The sequence below is a fragment of the Ambystoma mexicanum genome, chromosome 1p, assembly GCF_040938575.1.
Source record: "Ambystoma mexicanum isolate Mex_15411 chromosome 1p, UKY_AmexF1_1, whole genome shotgun sequence".
Taxonomy (NCBI): Eukaryota; Metazoa; Chordata; class Amphibia; order Caudata; family Ambystomatidae; genus Ambystoma; species Ambystoma mexicanum.
Genome location: NC_090921.1, coordinates 987,306,987 through 987,324,334, shown reverse-complemented (window position 1 = coordinate 987,324,334; position 17,348 = coordinate 987,306,987). Strand labels below are relative to the sequence as shown.

Below are 17,348 nucleotides of genomic sequence, written 5' to 3'. Positions count from 1 at the left end.
TCTTAGGGTATCGGGGATAACATTCCAAAGTTGGGCTGCCCTAACTGGTGCCTCCTGTTTTGATTAGTTTGAAGTTGGGAATTCTAATGCTATTGATTGTGCCTTTCTTATAGGGCGTTCTGACATGTATTTGGTGAATCTATCGGTCAGGTAAATGAGTCTTGTTGGTAAGGCATTTGTGTGGTGGTGATTAGTGATTTGAGCTTAATTCTGTAATTTATAGAAAGCCAGTCAATAGCATGTCTCTCGTGGGAGATATGCTGCGATTTAGGGATGCCTAAGGAGTGTCTGTAGTTTTTTAATGTTTGCTGGCGACCAGATAGAGTGCATTGTAGTAATCCAACTTGGATAATACTAATGCACGTGCTATCGTAGTACAGCTTTCAATGGTCACTAATGGTTTACATGCGTGGATCAGTTTGCAGGTGTAGCTGGTGGCAGAGGCTGTGGCATTTACTTACCTATTGAGGTTGAGTGTCGAGTCCAGGTAGAAACCTAAGGTTTTTACTTCATTAGCGACTTTGATCTTGATACCATCAATAGTGATGGATGTATACTGAGGGGAGAGTTTATTCAGTTTATTGGTGGATCCCACGATTAAGAGCTCAGTTTTTTCATTGTTGAGACATAATCCCTGGGTGGCCATCCAGGTCTGTATAATTAAGTAGATTTTGTTGACCAGATCAACGTCTTTGTCATCTCCTTCGAAGGGGATGAGAATCTGGGTGTCGTCAGCATAGTTGGCGTATGAGCCACCCAGATTGTCAAGTATATCGAATAAGGGCTTTGTAAATATAGTACACAAAGTATGGGAGACACCTGATCCCTGTGGTACTCCGCAGGTGATTGGTACTGGGTCCGCTTCTGAAGAGGGTGAGAATACTCTAATAGATCTATTATCTAAGAAGGACTTTATCCATGATGTAGCATTCTTAGAAAAGTGGGTGGGTGATTTCAGGTGGTTACACAGAACTTTGTGGTCAACCAAGTCCAATGCAGCAGATAGGTCCAGGAGGAGAAGAATGGACACTTCTCCTTTTGTCTTTACGGTCATCCAATTTGTTCTTAAGGTCAAGAAGGGCCATCTCGGTCCCATGTCTTGGCCTAAAGCCTGATTGGCGGGTGCGTAGTAAGTTGTTTAATTCCAGGTAGGATTGAATCTGGGGGTTAGGCAGCTCTGTCCAGGAGTTTAAGGAGAAACAGTACTGTCGTGATTGGCCTGTAGTTGGTGGGGATGCTAGAGTCCAAATTATTTTTAATAATGGTAGTACCCAAGCGTCTTTTAGGTTGGTAGGGACTGAGCAAGATTTCAAGGAGGAGTTGATGAGGGCGGTGATGAAAGGAGCAAGGTCCTTTGCGGCTTCTTTAATGATTGGAGCTGGGCATGTATCCGCCAGGCATCGGGAGGGTGTTAGTGAAGAGATATTTTCGACCTCACTTGTTGAGACTGAGTTGAATTTGAATTGGCTCCAAGATTTTGGCGTTAGTGATTTTTTGCAAGATGGCTTCTTGAGTTTTTACTGAAATCCTATATAGGGTGAATTTTTTGGCTATAATCGTGTCTTGGAGCATGGATATTTTGTTGCAGAGGGCATCTTGGATATCAGTACACCAAATTTTGTTTTTGATGCACTAATCGATGGGAGTGACTGGGGATTCTAATTCTCTTAGTATGGAGAAGATTTCCCTAGTACTTGAGTTGTCTTTTTTGATTCTTTCATTGAATGTCTCTTTTTTGATATTGATGATTTATTTGTTTATACTTCTCTGCCAGGGAGGTGAGGTTTTTTTTTGCTCAGAGGAGTTGTGTTTCCAGCTGGTTTCAGCATGGCTTTTCTTATTGCGAAGGGCTTTCAGGCTAGGGGGAAACCACGAGTTCAAGTGAGCTAGAGGTTTTTCTTTGCTACGTTTCAGCGTTGCAGTTTTGTTAATGGCTGAGTAGATTGTGCTGTTCAATAGATCAACCAGGTATTTTGGGTCAGACGGAAGGTATCTGGTGTTGGTTATAGGGTGGATCAAAGGTAAGAGGTTGGCTACTGTAATGTTCTTTTTGCATCTAGTTAGGGATGGTGGGGCCAGGGGATTTGCCGAGTTGGTTTGTGGGCTGTTTTTAATGGTAAACAAGATCAGGTAGTGATCTTTCTAAAGACGAGGTTCGGTGGTGCTTATGCAAGGTTGCAGTTGATGTCTGCGAACCAATCCAGAGTCTGACCTTTTGTGAGTGGGTCCATTATTCCTGAGAGTGAGACCAGCCTCAGTTATGACATTTACAAGGATGGTGGCGTTGGTATCATTGGGTTGTTGATAAACCAAGTCGCTTGTAAAAGAATAACCTCTAAGAAGTTCAAGAACTTATATCATCTGTGTTCACAAATGTTTCAACTTCCCCAGCAATATTCTAGGTTCATGTGTAATTAAAGGGGGCGGGGTCAGCAGAAATTGAATCTTGTATCTTATTGCTCAATGTGCTGGGTGGGGATCGGTGGTTTATTAGTATTAAGCGATGCATCTACCTCACCCTGTGGACAGCTCTTAAGTTTTTAGTCAGTCCAACTCCTAGAGGGCGGACAGACCGTCAAATCTGTTCTTAGTAGGAATAGAACCAGATTTTGCCAATGTCCTAGTCTGCCCCTGCACACCATCTCTTGCTCTGGGATTGTTAGCAGTCCAAGATACAGTGGAGTTTGAGATTAGGGAATATTTACCATTGGGGTAATTTGGCAGGTACTGTCCCCTTTGTGGGCAACGCCCCTTAGGTGGACAACAAAAATCAGGGGAATAAAAATGAGAAGGGCACCATTCTCAGCTGTTTATTAGGTGAGTGCATTGCCACATTTGAGTTAATAAAAAGTACTTGGCGTTAGGATTGTAAAAGGTCAACACAAAACAATATTGCTTTAAAGATTTAATTTTGTCCCCAACCCAGTCTACTCTTCCGGCCATAAGGATCAGTCGGGGATTAACATTAGGCCCCTCCCTTTTCATATTAATCCAGTGAGCATTCTTATTTATAAGGGAGATTGTTGACTCTTTAGATCCAGCTGGTAAAATATCTACCTCGACAATAACCCCTGCAATGCATCCGTGTACTGGCGGGAAATGAAAGACAGCCAATGATGATGATTGTGGCATGCCTCTACTCTAATACCATAATGTGAAAAAGGGATCTTGAAGTAATCCAGCTCTCATGCCTATCTGCAATCACCCTAGCTGGTTCTCGACTTTTGCCCAAGGTCCTTTGTCACAGGTATATCATTAGAAGTCAGCAAAGGTTCAGCTGGCGTGGAACCAGATGCATGACAAATAGTTTGCGGTTCTGTCAAATTACAAGTTCAGGTGTTAGTAAAGGAACTGGATATAGCTTTTTCATTTAAACCCCTCAAAAGGTCATCTATAACTAAAATGGAGTTAAAAACAGACTTTTTAAAACTAGTTGGACAATCTGATTCATTGCATTTTTTTCTTTTAGTTCCACAGAAGTTGAATGGAGATGCTTGGAGAATTGAATTTTCTCCATAACCGATTTATAATATTTGTCATTTTTTCCATGACGAACTGTCCGAAGGAGAAAAAAACAAGTTATTTGTTATAGAATAACTTTCGGTTTTGTCTCCAGACATTTCCGACAATCCGCTCCCCCCATGCTGCTGCCTCCGCCATCCCTCTGCAATGCCGGTTCCCTTCACTTCCATGCAGGGGAACCGGCACTACATGGCCCTTTTTATTTATGTATTTTAGCTTTGTTGTAGGTCACGGGGGACACCCCGCAACCCCTGATGTGATTACAGTGAACAAGGGTGCGAGGGACACCCCAGTTCCCCTTTTTTTACTGTAATCACAGCAAATGGTAGTTTGTGAAATTTTCGGCTGTACGGAATTTTTGTATAGCCGAAATTCGAACACATCTACCATTAGGATTGTTTTCTAATGGGTTCCACCGATTTTGAGTGAAATTGTTACTGTTCAAGCTTGTAGGCTTTAGAAATGAAACTTTTTGCTGGACTACAGAGAAATTCTGATTAGTAGCCTTCACATACAGTCCCTGAATCCATAGTGGGAAGTGGCTCCATTTATTAGTGATGTGTGCAGAACTGTTACATCTGCAACCTCTAGGGTCTTTGATATCATTAATTGGAGATCTCTTAGTAAGTGCTTGCTCTACCACAAGAATACTCTTCCAATTTTCTTGTCACTTCGTGTAGATATAAATCCAAAAGACTCTGTATTGGTCGCTGTTTCTGAACCACCCTTTCTAGGTTTCTTAATAGACGCACCATTTGCATTGATTGCTTTTAGCTTACCCATTTATTAAGAGATTTAGTGCACTGAATATCTCAGAGGCAATGGCAAACCGCCACTATCCCTCCCCAGCAAGAAAGAAAGGGGATAACTAAGGGTTCAAAAGCTCTAGGCCGCAGTGACCCCAGGCTTAACCCCCGGTTTAACCCCCATAAGTATATGGCACAAAGTGCTTAATGCAAAGTCTAAAGTGCAGAGTATAAACTTGTCAGTTGCAAACAGTAAAAATGTTGAGAGTTCAAGTGTTCATAGGGTTCATAAGGTTCTTTGAACATCCTGTTGCTAAAATCTTCTCATTTTGGAGGTTATCCTCAGACCATTTTGCGGCTCCTCTCGCTCTTCTCGATGCTGCAGTTAAGCTTTGAGGATGGGGTTTGCTCACTTTTCTTAGGGGATTCTCTATTTTCGGTCTTAATAATTCTACCAGAGTTTTCTCCGAGGGTCTCCGTAAGGGGCCTGTGTACACCGGAGTACGCTCCTCGGCTCCTCCGGTGGGGGCTGTTTGTAGGCCCAGTTCTACTGAGCTCTTTGTATGCCCAGTTCTACGGAGTCCCAGGCTTGCTCTGAGGCCTCTCTTTCGGCTTCCCTCAAAAACAAAACCGGGGTGCGCCCCAAGGCCTTGGCTGGGCTTGTGGTTACCGAACGGATTTTCGAGGCCCGTGCCGATAAGGCTTTTACCGGGCTTAGGTCCGAGGTCCCTCGTACAGAGGCTAAGGCCACCAACAGTTCTGAGGGGCCAGGCAAGGCCCTGTCGGTGAAAGCAGTTGCTCACCTTTCCCGCTCTTGTGGTGACACCAGATCTGTTGAGGGGGCAAAGAAGAAAGGTTCTTCTTTTACCGGCAGTGCCGAGGCCCTTCCTTCGAAGGCTCAGTTGGCGGTTGGTATGTCGCAGAAACATTCCAGGCCTCATAGTACCGGCTCTGCCTAGGTTCCTTACGTTAAGGCTAAAATTAAGACCCCTGACCCATCGACTGGGACCCTGCCTCACTTCCTCACGTGCCGCAGTTCCCCTCAGATGAGGACAAAATGGCAGCCGTTCGCGCCACGACCACGGTGGCCATTTTGGGTACTACCCCTACAACTATGCCATCGGCCCCTGGTGTAGGGTTCGGTCCTTTGGGTGAACCTAAGGTCCCTTGTGCACAGCCTTACTGGCCGGTTTATGATTGGAATGCCCGGATGCCTCTTCCGCACAATGTTTCGTTGCCAGCGGGGGCGGCTCCCTTGATTTATGTGGATACGTTGGTGGAGGGGCACCCTTCTCTGTTACGTCGCTGGATTTGTCCACCTCATGAGAGGCCTCCTCAGGTTCCGAAACAATCTCCTGAGGACACCTTTTTCGGTTTTGCAGGGGGGCTTGCTTTGTCTCCCTTGGAGCGTACCGGCCTGTTCTTGCAGAAGGACGTTCTGGCAGAGGTCCGAAGAGTTTGGGAAAAGCCACACTCGGGACTTATTGTAAATAAAAAGATTGACGCGAGGTACAGGCTTCATTCTTCGGAAGAAGTGGCCTTGTCGTTTTGTCCGCCTCCCTCCTCCACAGTGGTGGCTGCGGCTACGTTGCAATCCAGACCTGCAGCATCTTCTTCCGCGGTGGCTACTCAGGTCTTGGGAAAGGAGGACAAGCTCCTGGACTCCCTAGGGAGGAAAATCTTTGCCAATTCGGCCTTGCAGCTCAGGCAGGCCAATGCAGAATTGATTTTGGCGGGAGCTAACATGCGGATGTGGAAAGGTCTGTCGGAGTTTGAAGAGCACATTCCGGTCGAGAAGTTGGAAGATTTCAGAGGTGGCCTTTTTGATGCCAGGGTCTTGGCCTAGGATCTCCTGGAGGCTGCGGCTCATCATGTAGACACCGCAGCTCGGAGCCTGATGCTTGGGGTTGATACCTCGCGGCAAGCGTGGCTGCATGCCACTAAGTTTTTGAAGGAAGTGCAAGACAAGGTACTGGACCTTCCATTCGATGTTGAGGAGCTTTTTCACACTTCTACTGATGTAGAGCTCACCAAAACCAAGGATAGCACTCAGACGGCTAAATCATGGTCTGTTCTGGTTAAAGCTCCTTTCAAATCCCAGAGACCGTTGTCGCAAAGTCGACCTTCCTCTGGTTTTAGGGGCTTCCTCGACCGCAAATCTCGCAGAGTGGATACTCCTGCGGGGAATAACCTCCGTAGATGGCAGCGTACGCGGATTTTCTCCCGCTCCTCAGCCTCCTCATCGGGTTCAGGTGGCACTGCCACCGATAAACCTGCCAAATGAGGGTTTTCCATGCTCGCCCGAGACCCCAGTGGGAGGACGCATTGCGTCTCATTGGGAGGTGTTGCAGACCATCACAGAAGACAGGTGGGTCTAGTCAATCGCTCGAGCGGGCTTCCTCTTACCTTTACCCCCTACCGCACCCCTCAACCCTCCTTTTCAGCTGTCAGGCTCACCCTCCGTCAAGGTCGAGGTTCAGAAACTTCTGCACCTCAGAGTTGTGGAACCCGTTCCCCTTGGGGAGCGAGGGGAGGGCTTTTACTCCCGCTGTTTACGGTGCCCAAACACAACCAGGCTGGCCTGCGCACCATCCTAGACCTTTCCCAGTTCAATCTTTTCCTACCCCAAGAGAAATTCAAGAGGATCACGCCCGGCCAGATTCGCTCCTCTTTGCAGATGGGCGATTGGCTCAGCCTGGTGGATCTCCAGGATGCGTACATGCATATCCTGATTTGGAATCCACACAGGAGATATCTCTGCTTCTCTTTGGGAGAGGAGCACTTCCAGTTTCGGGTGCTTCCTTTTGGCCTCTGCTCGGCGCCGCGTGTCTTCACGAAGATGTCAGTGATTGAGGCCCATCTTCATCTCCAAGGTATCAATGTGTATCCATATTTGGACGACTGGCTCTTACGCAGCCCTTGTACGTTGGCAGCAGCGGGCAACCTCCAGTCTCTCCTTCAGCTCCTGTTCCATCTTGGGCTGTCGGTGAACTGGCGGAAATCCTCCATGACTGTCTCAAGACCTGATCTTCCTGGGTTTTCGTTGGAACACGATCGACTGCCAAGTGTATCTGACAGGGGACAGAATGGCGGATCTGTTGGCCACGTGTCAGATGTTTGCGCAGTCGGAGAGCATGTCGGCCTGGTGGTTCCAGAGGCTTCTGGGCCTCATGGCCTCGTGTGTACTGACTCTTCCTCTTGCTCGTCTCAAAATGAGACGGACCCAGATGGCTCTTCGGAGTTCCTGGTGTCAGGCTGTGGACCCGGATTCCAAGCGGATAATGATTCCATGAGAGTGGACCTGGACTGGTGGTCATCCATCAGTAACCTGTCAGTGGGCGCGGGGTTTCAGGACCCAGCCCCCATGGTGACGATCACGACTGACTCCTCCCTTTTGGGGTGGGGTGCGACGTTAGATCTTCTTCAGGTCTCGGACCTCTGGTCGCCTCAGGACAAGCTCCTGCACATAAATCATTTGGAGCTTCTGGCGATCTTTCTGGCGCTCAAGGCGTTCAGACGGCTCATTGTCAACAAGGTGGTCCGCATAAGAACAGACAATGTGGTATCAATGTATTACTTAAACAAGCAAGGGGGAACAAAGTCTCCCCCCCCCTCGTGGACCTGTCCATCCAGATTTGGGAGTGGGCCGTGCTTCATGGGGTCTGGCTGCTTGCAGTGCACATCCCGGGCCAGATGAATGTCACAGCGGATGCCCTCAGCCGGCGGACAGTGGTCAGCTACGAGTGGGAGTTGAAGGCAGAGGTCCTCGCATGGATTTTCTCGCGTTGGCACACACCGGAGGTGGACCTCTTCGCCACGGCGGTAAACAAGAAGCTTCCTCAGTACGCCTCCATAGGGGGGCTGCAAGCCTCCTCTCTGGGGGATGCTCTCGAGATTCCATGGCACAACATTCCCGCCTCTGCCCCTAGTTCATCGAGCAATTTGGAAGTTGAAGAACTCTGTGAACTGTTCTCTTCTACTGATAGCCCCGTGGTGACCGGCCAGGTTTTGGTTCTCAGAACTTTAACACCTGTCGGTGTATCCGCCGATCAGGTTACTAGTAACTCCTGATCTTCTTCACCAAGGGGAACAGCAGATGTGGCACCCCTCCCCACAATCACTTAGGTTGGCGGCATGGTGCCTGAGTTCAAGTCTTTAGAACATTTGAGTTTGTCTGCGGATAACATGCGCATTATCCAGGCAGCCAGGAAACCCTCGACCAGATCTCAATAGAAGAGTAAATGGCTCAGGTTCTGTCATTGGTGTTTGGAGAAAGAGTTGGATCCGAGGGTGGCAACGATTAACACGGTGCTGTCCTTCGTATCCTCCCTAGCAGAGTCGGGGGTTCATGTTCTGTCTTGCAGGACTTATCTCTCAGCGGTTTCCGTTTACCTTTCTACAGAACTGTGTTCTTATTCTCTAACCCGGTGGTGAGGAGACATTTTGCTGGCTTGACACGCCTCTTCCCTCCGGTTCGTAGTCCGCACCCGCCTTGGAATCTAAATGTCGTCCTGACGGCGCTGTGCCATAAACCCTTTGAGCCAATGGCTACCGTTGACCTCGGGTACGTGTCCTGGAACGTGTCCTTTCTGGTCGCCGTTACGTCAGCGAGGAGAGTGAATGAGCTCCAGGCTTTGTCGGTGGAGTATCCTTTCACAAGGACAGGGTAGTCCTTCGGACAAACCCGGCTTTCCTACCGAAGGTAGTGACCGAATTCCATCTGAATCAGTCGATCTCCCTTCAGGTCTTTTTTCCGAACCCTGCCTCGGAGGCTGAAAGGGTTCTACACTGTCTTGACATCCGAAGAGCTCTTAAGTTCTACCTGGACAGGACTTCCGAGCTTCGGAGTTCTTCTCAACTTTTTGTGACTTTCGGTAACTCTCGGGGCTAGGGGTGTCATGGTATTAGTTTTATGGCGGTACGATAACCTTCTTGCCAAATGACGGTATATCATGGTTATCGCGGTATAGCAGGTGGAGTTAACCAATTTTAGCAAATATTTTCTAAAAGGTCATACATTGACAGATTTATTATCCCAAACAGAACCAGGCACCCAGGGTCAGAAGTGGGCTTTTCAACATACTTTGCACTGAAATGCCACCTCTTGCTTCCACCAAACACAAACACACGTGTGGAGAGGAGGAGGAGGGGGCTGCTGGATAGCTTTTCTTAAGTGGTCATTTAGGCTTTTAGCTCCCCACTGCCTACTGGTGAAGATGAACATGTTGCCATCTTTATAACCTGCATGCCACAGATAAATGGGTGCTGATGGTAGTATACGCTTGTGTGCATACACATGCACGCTCTCTTTACGTTGCAGCCTTTAGTTTACTTGCGGGCCAAAAGGTGTTCAGTAATCACGGACATCTTACCCTTTGGTATGGCAGCAGGGAATAACCACAGAGAAGTGAATTTCGCAGTGTGACTTATTATATGTAAATTCAATGATGGAACCAGGGAAATCCCCCATTGTCATATGTTTAGCAAACATTATCCATTATAAATATATAAACCCCAAAGCCACCAACCCAAAGTAAACCCTTTTTCCTTCTTGGCACTGTATTTATTCTTCCTATTGCTAACATACTGATTTTGTGTCTGGTCAGACTCGTGTGGTTTATGGAATGGCATTAAAAACTGCTCCAACTGAAACTACTTGGCAGATGGCACATCCAATAGTGCAAGACCAAGACTGCGCAGCAATTGCTTACTGCAGCCTTTCCAAATCAGATTGAAAAGCACAGTTAACGGTATAAACGGTATACCGGTATAAACAATGTGACGGTTATTATTGTTCAATTAAGTGGTTCACGGTATCTTTAACGGTATACCGTTATACCGCTACATCCCTACTCGGGGCAGGCCGGCGTCTAAGGCATCTATTTCCAGATGGATTCCCGCCTGTATCGCAGAGTCTTTCACCGTCCAAAAGCTGAAACCTCCTAAAAATATCCATGCACACCTGGTGCGGGGCAAGGCAGCCGCAGTTGCCTTTCAGAAATATGTTCCCTGGGAGTCCATCACTAAAGCAGCTACTTGGGCCTCCCCATCTGCTTTCTGTAAGCATTACTGCCTCGATATGAGCTCTAGAGCTGACGCTCAGTTTGGTCAGGCTGTGCTAAAGAACCTGTTTCAGTAAGGGTTATTTCCATCCACCCATAGTTCCTGTAAGGAGTGCTTGGGAATCTCCCACAAGTATGGAGGAAAGGGGACAGGACGTAGGAGTATTACCAGGTTACTCACTGTAGTGACCACCTTACTCCAAGTCCATAGTCCCCTTTCCTCCATACGCCTGCCCGCCGTCCCCTCTCATAAGGTTCCTCTGTTATTGCTAATGGGTCTTGGACCCTGCGATAGAAAAGGACTGATGGGCGATGCGCGGGGCGGAGCCAAGATGGGCGGGGTTACGGCTGCGTGCCGGGCCCCGCGCAGGAAAGAGGGACACATTTTTGAAAAAAATGGATGCTTTTTACAAAGTGCTCCGGTCCCGTCCCACAGGACGGAGAGATGTCCCACAAGTATGGAGGAAAGGGGACTATGGACTAGGAGTAAGGTGGTCACTTCGGTGAGTAACCTGTTAAATCCTTCAAACTAGACTCCCCTTGTAGAATCCAAGATTCACCAGTATCACCCACCTTAATTCATGACTAACAAATTGAAATATATTGACGTTGCAATTTCATCACTAAACCTTTTTACTTTATTTCAGCAACTGTACCAGGTCCTGACAGACTTTGATATCCGGTTTTATATGTATGAGCTGCTCAAAGTGAGTATTGGGGAGGGGAGAGGGTGGGTTAGGGGGGGTAGTGATTTTGCATTCTTCATGGCGGATGGGAGGAACATTTTGTTACTTTATTCTGCAGTAGTACTGCAATTATGGATTATGTGCTGCTTATCTTGCATGTCTATAATCTTTTTTTTTTTTTTAAGCATAGACCGACGTCTGTCTTATCTGTCTAACTTTGTTGACGTGTCTCTCACTGGTGTTTTTCAATCTGTGTACCACACGTTTGATATTTTAATCGGCTCATACACAAGTGTTTCAGAGCGCAACAAGACAAGGGAGGGGAAACAAGGGAGGACAAAAACAACAATTTTACTAGGCCCTGTGACATTGTGAACGTGAAAGTACATGGGAGAGGGAAAGGGGAAAAGTGCATGGAAGGGTGCGGGGGGAGTGGAAGTGCGGAGCAAAGGAGAAACAGATACATAATTAAAAATTATAATAATAAAGGCAACAAACAATGGAAGTGCAGCCAGCAATTGGCACGTGCTAGGTTTAAGGCAGCAGACAGGGTATGTCTGATAAGTGCAGGAATAAAAAAAGAGGGGGGCTGTATGGGTACAGATACACAGCATTGGTACTTGCCCAGGGAAATTGGGCACATTCTGTGCACCCCACCCTGGAAGGCTTGCAGTCTGTGTGTGTGTATATTAATCAAACTAGCCCCTTTTGATGCTTGTTTCATCAAAAAATGAATATGGTGAAAAGTCATGAACCAGTGGATTGTCAACAGCATTGGGAGCCCAGGGTCACAGTTCATGTCTTGTGACATAGCTCTATTGGTCTCCTGATCTTCTGTGTTTGGTGCTTTCTTTTTGCGATTACCCAACTTTGGGTCTGGTCTTTTCCCAAAATCCCAAGTCTGTTTCTTTTATATTTTGTAAAGTCTATAGGTTTCGGAGATTGACACCTCCATGAACCAGTCATATTGTCTAGATTTCAGCAGTGCGTAGAGCACTCCTGAGAACCTTGTTTCACAATTTTCAAATTAGCTACTGACGGGTGGCGTCTGAAAAACATACCTAGTATGTTTGTGCTTCCTTTTCTACATTAGTGAAACATGTACATTTCTGGCATTTTAGAAAAGTACATCAGTGAACACAGGAGCCCTTCCGTTGACTAAAGCAATAGTCTGGTTCCAGTCCTCTTTTTCAGAAAACTTGAGTCTGCTCATTTGAAACCTTTGCGATATCTCACCATTGGATTTTTTTTTTTAAATGGAAAATTGGATGTCCGTACTATTAGCTTTATCTTAAAAATGAGAAATCCAAATTTGTCCTAAATTTCTTGAGTGTCCATCCCCTTTCCTTCCCTATTTTCTACAGTAACTTTAACACTGTGCAGATAGGGTTTGCATAAATGGAGTAAAGACACTTGGGCCATACAGCAAGCACCTCCTGAAGAGGAGCATCATGCATCAGCCATGCCCTCAAGGGCTCCCGGTCCAGAGGGCTGCTCTTCTATGCTATCTGTTCTGGGTGTCTTAATTTCCCTGGTTGAAAATCGGTAGAGTTAGCACGTGGCTTGCTCCGCGATAGTCTTCTAGAAGAGTATTCCTAGTGTTTTGGGGCCGAACCTATGACACTACTCTTGGGCCAGCGATGGAACTACATATGCCAGACTGACCCGAAGTAGATACTCTTTGCGTACCTGTGCCTGGCAGAGCATCAGTAGGCATCGCTCTTTAATGTTCACATGCCATTCTTGCACTGCCTTGGGTGATATTCCTGTTACTGTGGCTTCTAGGACTATGGGGTTTTCCACATCCTTCTGGTATGGGCCATGGCTCGACAGATGGAAATGATGGTGTTCTTGATGGACACCCCTTACTGCCTTTGTTTCTTCAGTTCCTTTGAAGGACGCTCCTTTTCTTTGGTGTGTGGGCTCATATAATGTGCTGTCTTTACAGTGGTATCTGTGGGGATCATCTTAGAAGGGACCTTGGCCAAGTTAGTGACTTCATACCACATACATGATACTTCAGATTACCGATCAGGCAGCAAATTCCTGATGCTCATGTCAGTGACTTCAGTCTGTACACCAATGCGATCACCAGTATGCACTGCTTATTCCTCCGCTCTAGCTTACATCTAGTCAGTGACAAGAAGCCTCTGGATTGGGGTCTCCGCCTCAGCAGGTGGATATAGACCCTGATGCTTCAAAAGATAAGGATGAGATATTATCAACTCTTAATGCATTCACCAAAACACAAAGGGTGATGGCTGAAAGGTTTGGAATAAGTCATTTCTCTGGGAAACCCCCCCGACCATAGGTTTTTAGACTGTCTTGTCATTACAGTAGGGGAAAAACCATATGCAAATCAGGCTTGGCCCCACCCAAAAAGGGCGACTCCAGCTTGAACTGCTGGGTCACATCTCTTCTCCATGATATGAGGAACCTAAATACATGTTTCATGCCCATTGTATGCGACATGTAGGTTGATGCAGGGGGTTTACAAGCTTGGAACACCCAGCTGGTCCTACCCGTCCGACTCAGCACAACACAAAGATCATAGCTAGCATAGCTAGAAAGCTTTTAAGGAATCATAACCTCTGCCATTGCTCTGGGAAACCCTCCAGGCCAGTGTTTTTCAGCCTTCAGTTCCGTTACAAAAGGGGAAAGACTAAAAAGCAAATTTGGCTCGGTTCAATGCCAGAAGGGGCCCTCCAGCCCGGAGTGCTAGGAATCTCATGTCACTGGTTACATTTTTACTAAAAATACTCTGCATTTAAGGCAGGCTAACAGCTGCGCTGTCCTAGTGTATAATAACTACATGTGGTAGCATTTAACTTTCTTTGCATTTGCTCTGCCTCTGGAAATGCAAGAGGATTTCGTGGTAGCAATAGAGGGGAAGAAGTACCCTTCGTCACATGTTCAGACTACAATCAGTATTCTGGTGGGTTTAACATGTACGAAAAGACATTTCCATATAAATTGTGAGTAGAATAGGCCATTTTGGTTAAAAAGCCGTATACAATACGGATAAGGCGTTGGAGAGAGTTCTCACCTATTAGGCGATCTGCGATTAAGCAGAATGAGTGGCCGGGCCGTGTGCTCTACATACATTAGATGGCGGATGCCTTGCCATTCAGGAAGAAAGAAGTGCAGTGTGGAGACCAGAGTACATTTTGAAGGCAGTGACCTGGTCCTGAACTCCCACTGTGGCCGGTTTAGATGGCGAGAGCTAAAAACAGGAGCCAACCCACACAAATGTATAGTGGACCTGAAGCAGTGGGATCAAAAATGTTCCAACAAAGATGGTGAGAGCCGCCTGACCCCAGTTATCGTGATCATAAGGTGCCTCGAGAAAGGAAGGAGAGCAGGCTAGCAGGGGCACAAATGAGCAGAACTGTGGCATCTGCTGTCCCCATGGGCACAGAAGTCTTGGTGCTGTTAACATGCTTTGGGCTAGTGGGTTAAAACTAGTGGGACACAAGGCAATGGATTAAGGTTCTTCCACAGCAAAGGATCACCCATCATAACTGACGATGCTTGTTCCAAGCACAGCGTCTAATCCATAAAAAAGTGAGTAGCATTGACTTGCTCATAATAAAGAAGAGCTTGCTGCTAAAGAGTAAATCCTTGAGTAACTGGAACCGCAGCAGTTGATCAGAGTCGGAAAATTGAGTTGAGACATCTGCACATGGGGAGCCCTTGTTAATTTCAAATTAAAATGGGGGACAGCGAAGGTGCTGGGCATCATCTTTGAGACTGTGCTAAACCCGCTGAAGGGGAGTGGCTTTCCGTTGGAAGCAATAGGACAGTTTTGTTGTAGACTTTTACACCCATAAGAGGAGTTTCTGAGTGGCCTCTAAATTTGAGACCGGATTATCTGAGGTGAAATATACAGGGGCTGGAAGTGGCACAGAGTGATCAGATTGGCTCGTACAGTAGGGAACCTCCAGTAAGAAAGTCTTCATGGACACTGCAAGATATCTAACTTAATTGGAGTTTCATCAAAACAAAACATGGAGGGAGAGGATTGATGTAGAAAGTTCGAGAGATTCCACAAAATCGAAGACACCCAAGCCGACCACTCAACCCTAATCGAGTGTCTAAAAGAAGTATTCAACTGGATGAATGCCAACAACCTGAAAATCAACCCACGAAAGACAGAAAACATGATCATATCCAAAGACCAAGAGAATGAAACGGCCATCCCGTGGCCAACGGAAATGGGTACCTCACCATCTAAGGTAGTAAAAAATCTGGGAGTCCTGATGGACAACACTCTAACCTTAGAACCACAAATAAATGCAATAGTCTAATGCTTTTTCCTCCTCCACACGGCAGGAAGAATCCTACCTTTCCTCTCCTTCACGCACAAAACACTCACAATCGTCGCCCTTATGTCAAGAATCGACTATGCAAACAGCCTCTACCTCGGAATACCAGAATACCTCTTGAAGAAACTATAACGGATCCAAAATACAGCAGCCAGAATACTCCTCAAACTATCCAGAAGAGACCACATCTCTCCTGCCCTAAAAACACTACACTGGCTCCCAGTCAAACATCGCATCACCTTCAAAACAATGTGCATGACGCACAGGGCAATCAGTGTACAAGGAGCACAATGCTTACCGAAAAAAAAAAAAACAATTTACAAGCCAACAAGACTCCTCAGGTCAAGCAAGGAAATCCGCCTGGAACTAAAACCATACCTTAAGAAAAAACTTGGAGGCACCTCCTTCTACCACTTGGCCTCAAAAACCTTGAACAACACCTGGCTCTTCAACACCACAGATGCAAATTGAAAACCAAGACAACGGAAAGGAAAAAGAATGACTAAACATAGGACACTGACAACATCCAGAACCGACTAAAACCGCCTCCACAACTAGACGGGTAATGCCAAGTCAAATAAAACACAAGCAACACCCATTAAGACAGAATCGACAACCCCAGCCAACTCGAGCCAACTTCCTCACTGGCCCCATAATTGCTAACAAGTACCACACTGTTATAGAGTTTTCTAGGTTAACAATCACCACACTCTGAGTCTTGGACTTTAGCAGGTACGCTGGCCGTATGAGTGGAAAAGGAAGGCAGTTAAGGTTCATGAAGGAAGTTAATGGAAATGGAGGCCAGATATGAACGGGACAGTGTGAATACCGGACAAGCACAGATCAGGACAGCGGTGCAGAAATGCCCCCACTCCCCATCTAGGGAGATTATGCAAACCCAGCGTCTCACTTTGAGACAGAAATGCCAACTAACCAATCCACTAACAATGTTCCCATCTGCATACACCTCTCAAACTCCAAACCAAACACAACCACAAACCTACAGCACAACAAACCGCACAAACTTCACTACATTGAAACAAAACAAAAACACTTGTAGACTCTCACAACAGTACACGAAGACTACCGGCCTCAAACACCCCAGGCCCAGCCAACGGACCCACCGGGCTGAGGCTGCCAACAACACATCACTGCTCTCTTGCACTTTTCCAGCTTCCTCCCACTAACTCACCCTCCCTTTCCCTCTTTCAGAGCCGGCAGAGCTCCAGGGGACCACTCCGGTGGTGATAGTGTGCGGTACAAATGTCCTTTAACATTAACATCTATAGATTCACAAGCAACCTGCACATCAGATAATGGTTTTTGGGAACTGCTACCTTTCGCTCGGTTTTTATCCTGCCTTGAAGTTTTGAGGGGAAGTAAAGCCTTCCTGGTCTTTCGCTCGTTGTTATGGGGAAGTGATCAGTCCTTCCGACTATTGGTACTGGGAAACGGTTTCCCTTTTGAATTCTCGTACTTGCACACTGCACTTTACAGTGCAATGAGGCTACTTTTGTGTCATCCTAGCTTTTTACACATGGACATTTTAGAAGTGCCTAAAGACAAGCTAGGTGCAGCAGTTACAATATATTTTTTTTTTGGTGTGTCTATTCATGTTTACCGCATTTGGCTACTAAAGTGGCTGTGCCATGAGATTTTCACTTGTTCTTTGCCCATATTGTAGTTTGGTGGCCTACTTCCTGCCTTCTCAGGTCAGGCAAATCCTTATAAGCAGCAAGGTAAGCCTTCCGGCTAAAGAGCACAATTGTGCTATTGTGGAAAGCCTCCCCCGAAGTCGCGGCAGAACGCCGTATTATTGCAGCATATTTCAGCAGCTTTAATGCTAAGTTGCACATGGCCTGTACCCAGCCAGATTCACCTTGTTTTGTTTGAGGTATAAATCTGAAACCAGCCTCCATTAAGCACCACGAGTTGTGCTACTCAAAGATGGCCGCCTGCACGATGAGAAGTGCATCCTCCTCCATTTCGGCTTGACTGCGCCCTGAT

General features: G+C 46.6%; 1 protein-coding gene across 1 annotated transcript in view; it reads left to right on the top strand.

Moving 5' to 3' along the window:
- Positions 1 to 17,348, top strand: part of CSNK2A2 (casein kinase 2 alpha 2) — an 876,327-nt gene that overhangs the window by 402,440 nt on the left and 456,539 nt on the right. Inside the window, exon 5 of the mRNA XM_069654499.1 lies at positions 10,978 to 11,037. Within this exon, the coding sequence (XP_069510600.1) occupies positions 10,978 to 11,037 (60 nt within the window). The remainder of the gene's footprint in view (positions 1 to 10,977; positions 11,038 to 17,348) is intronic.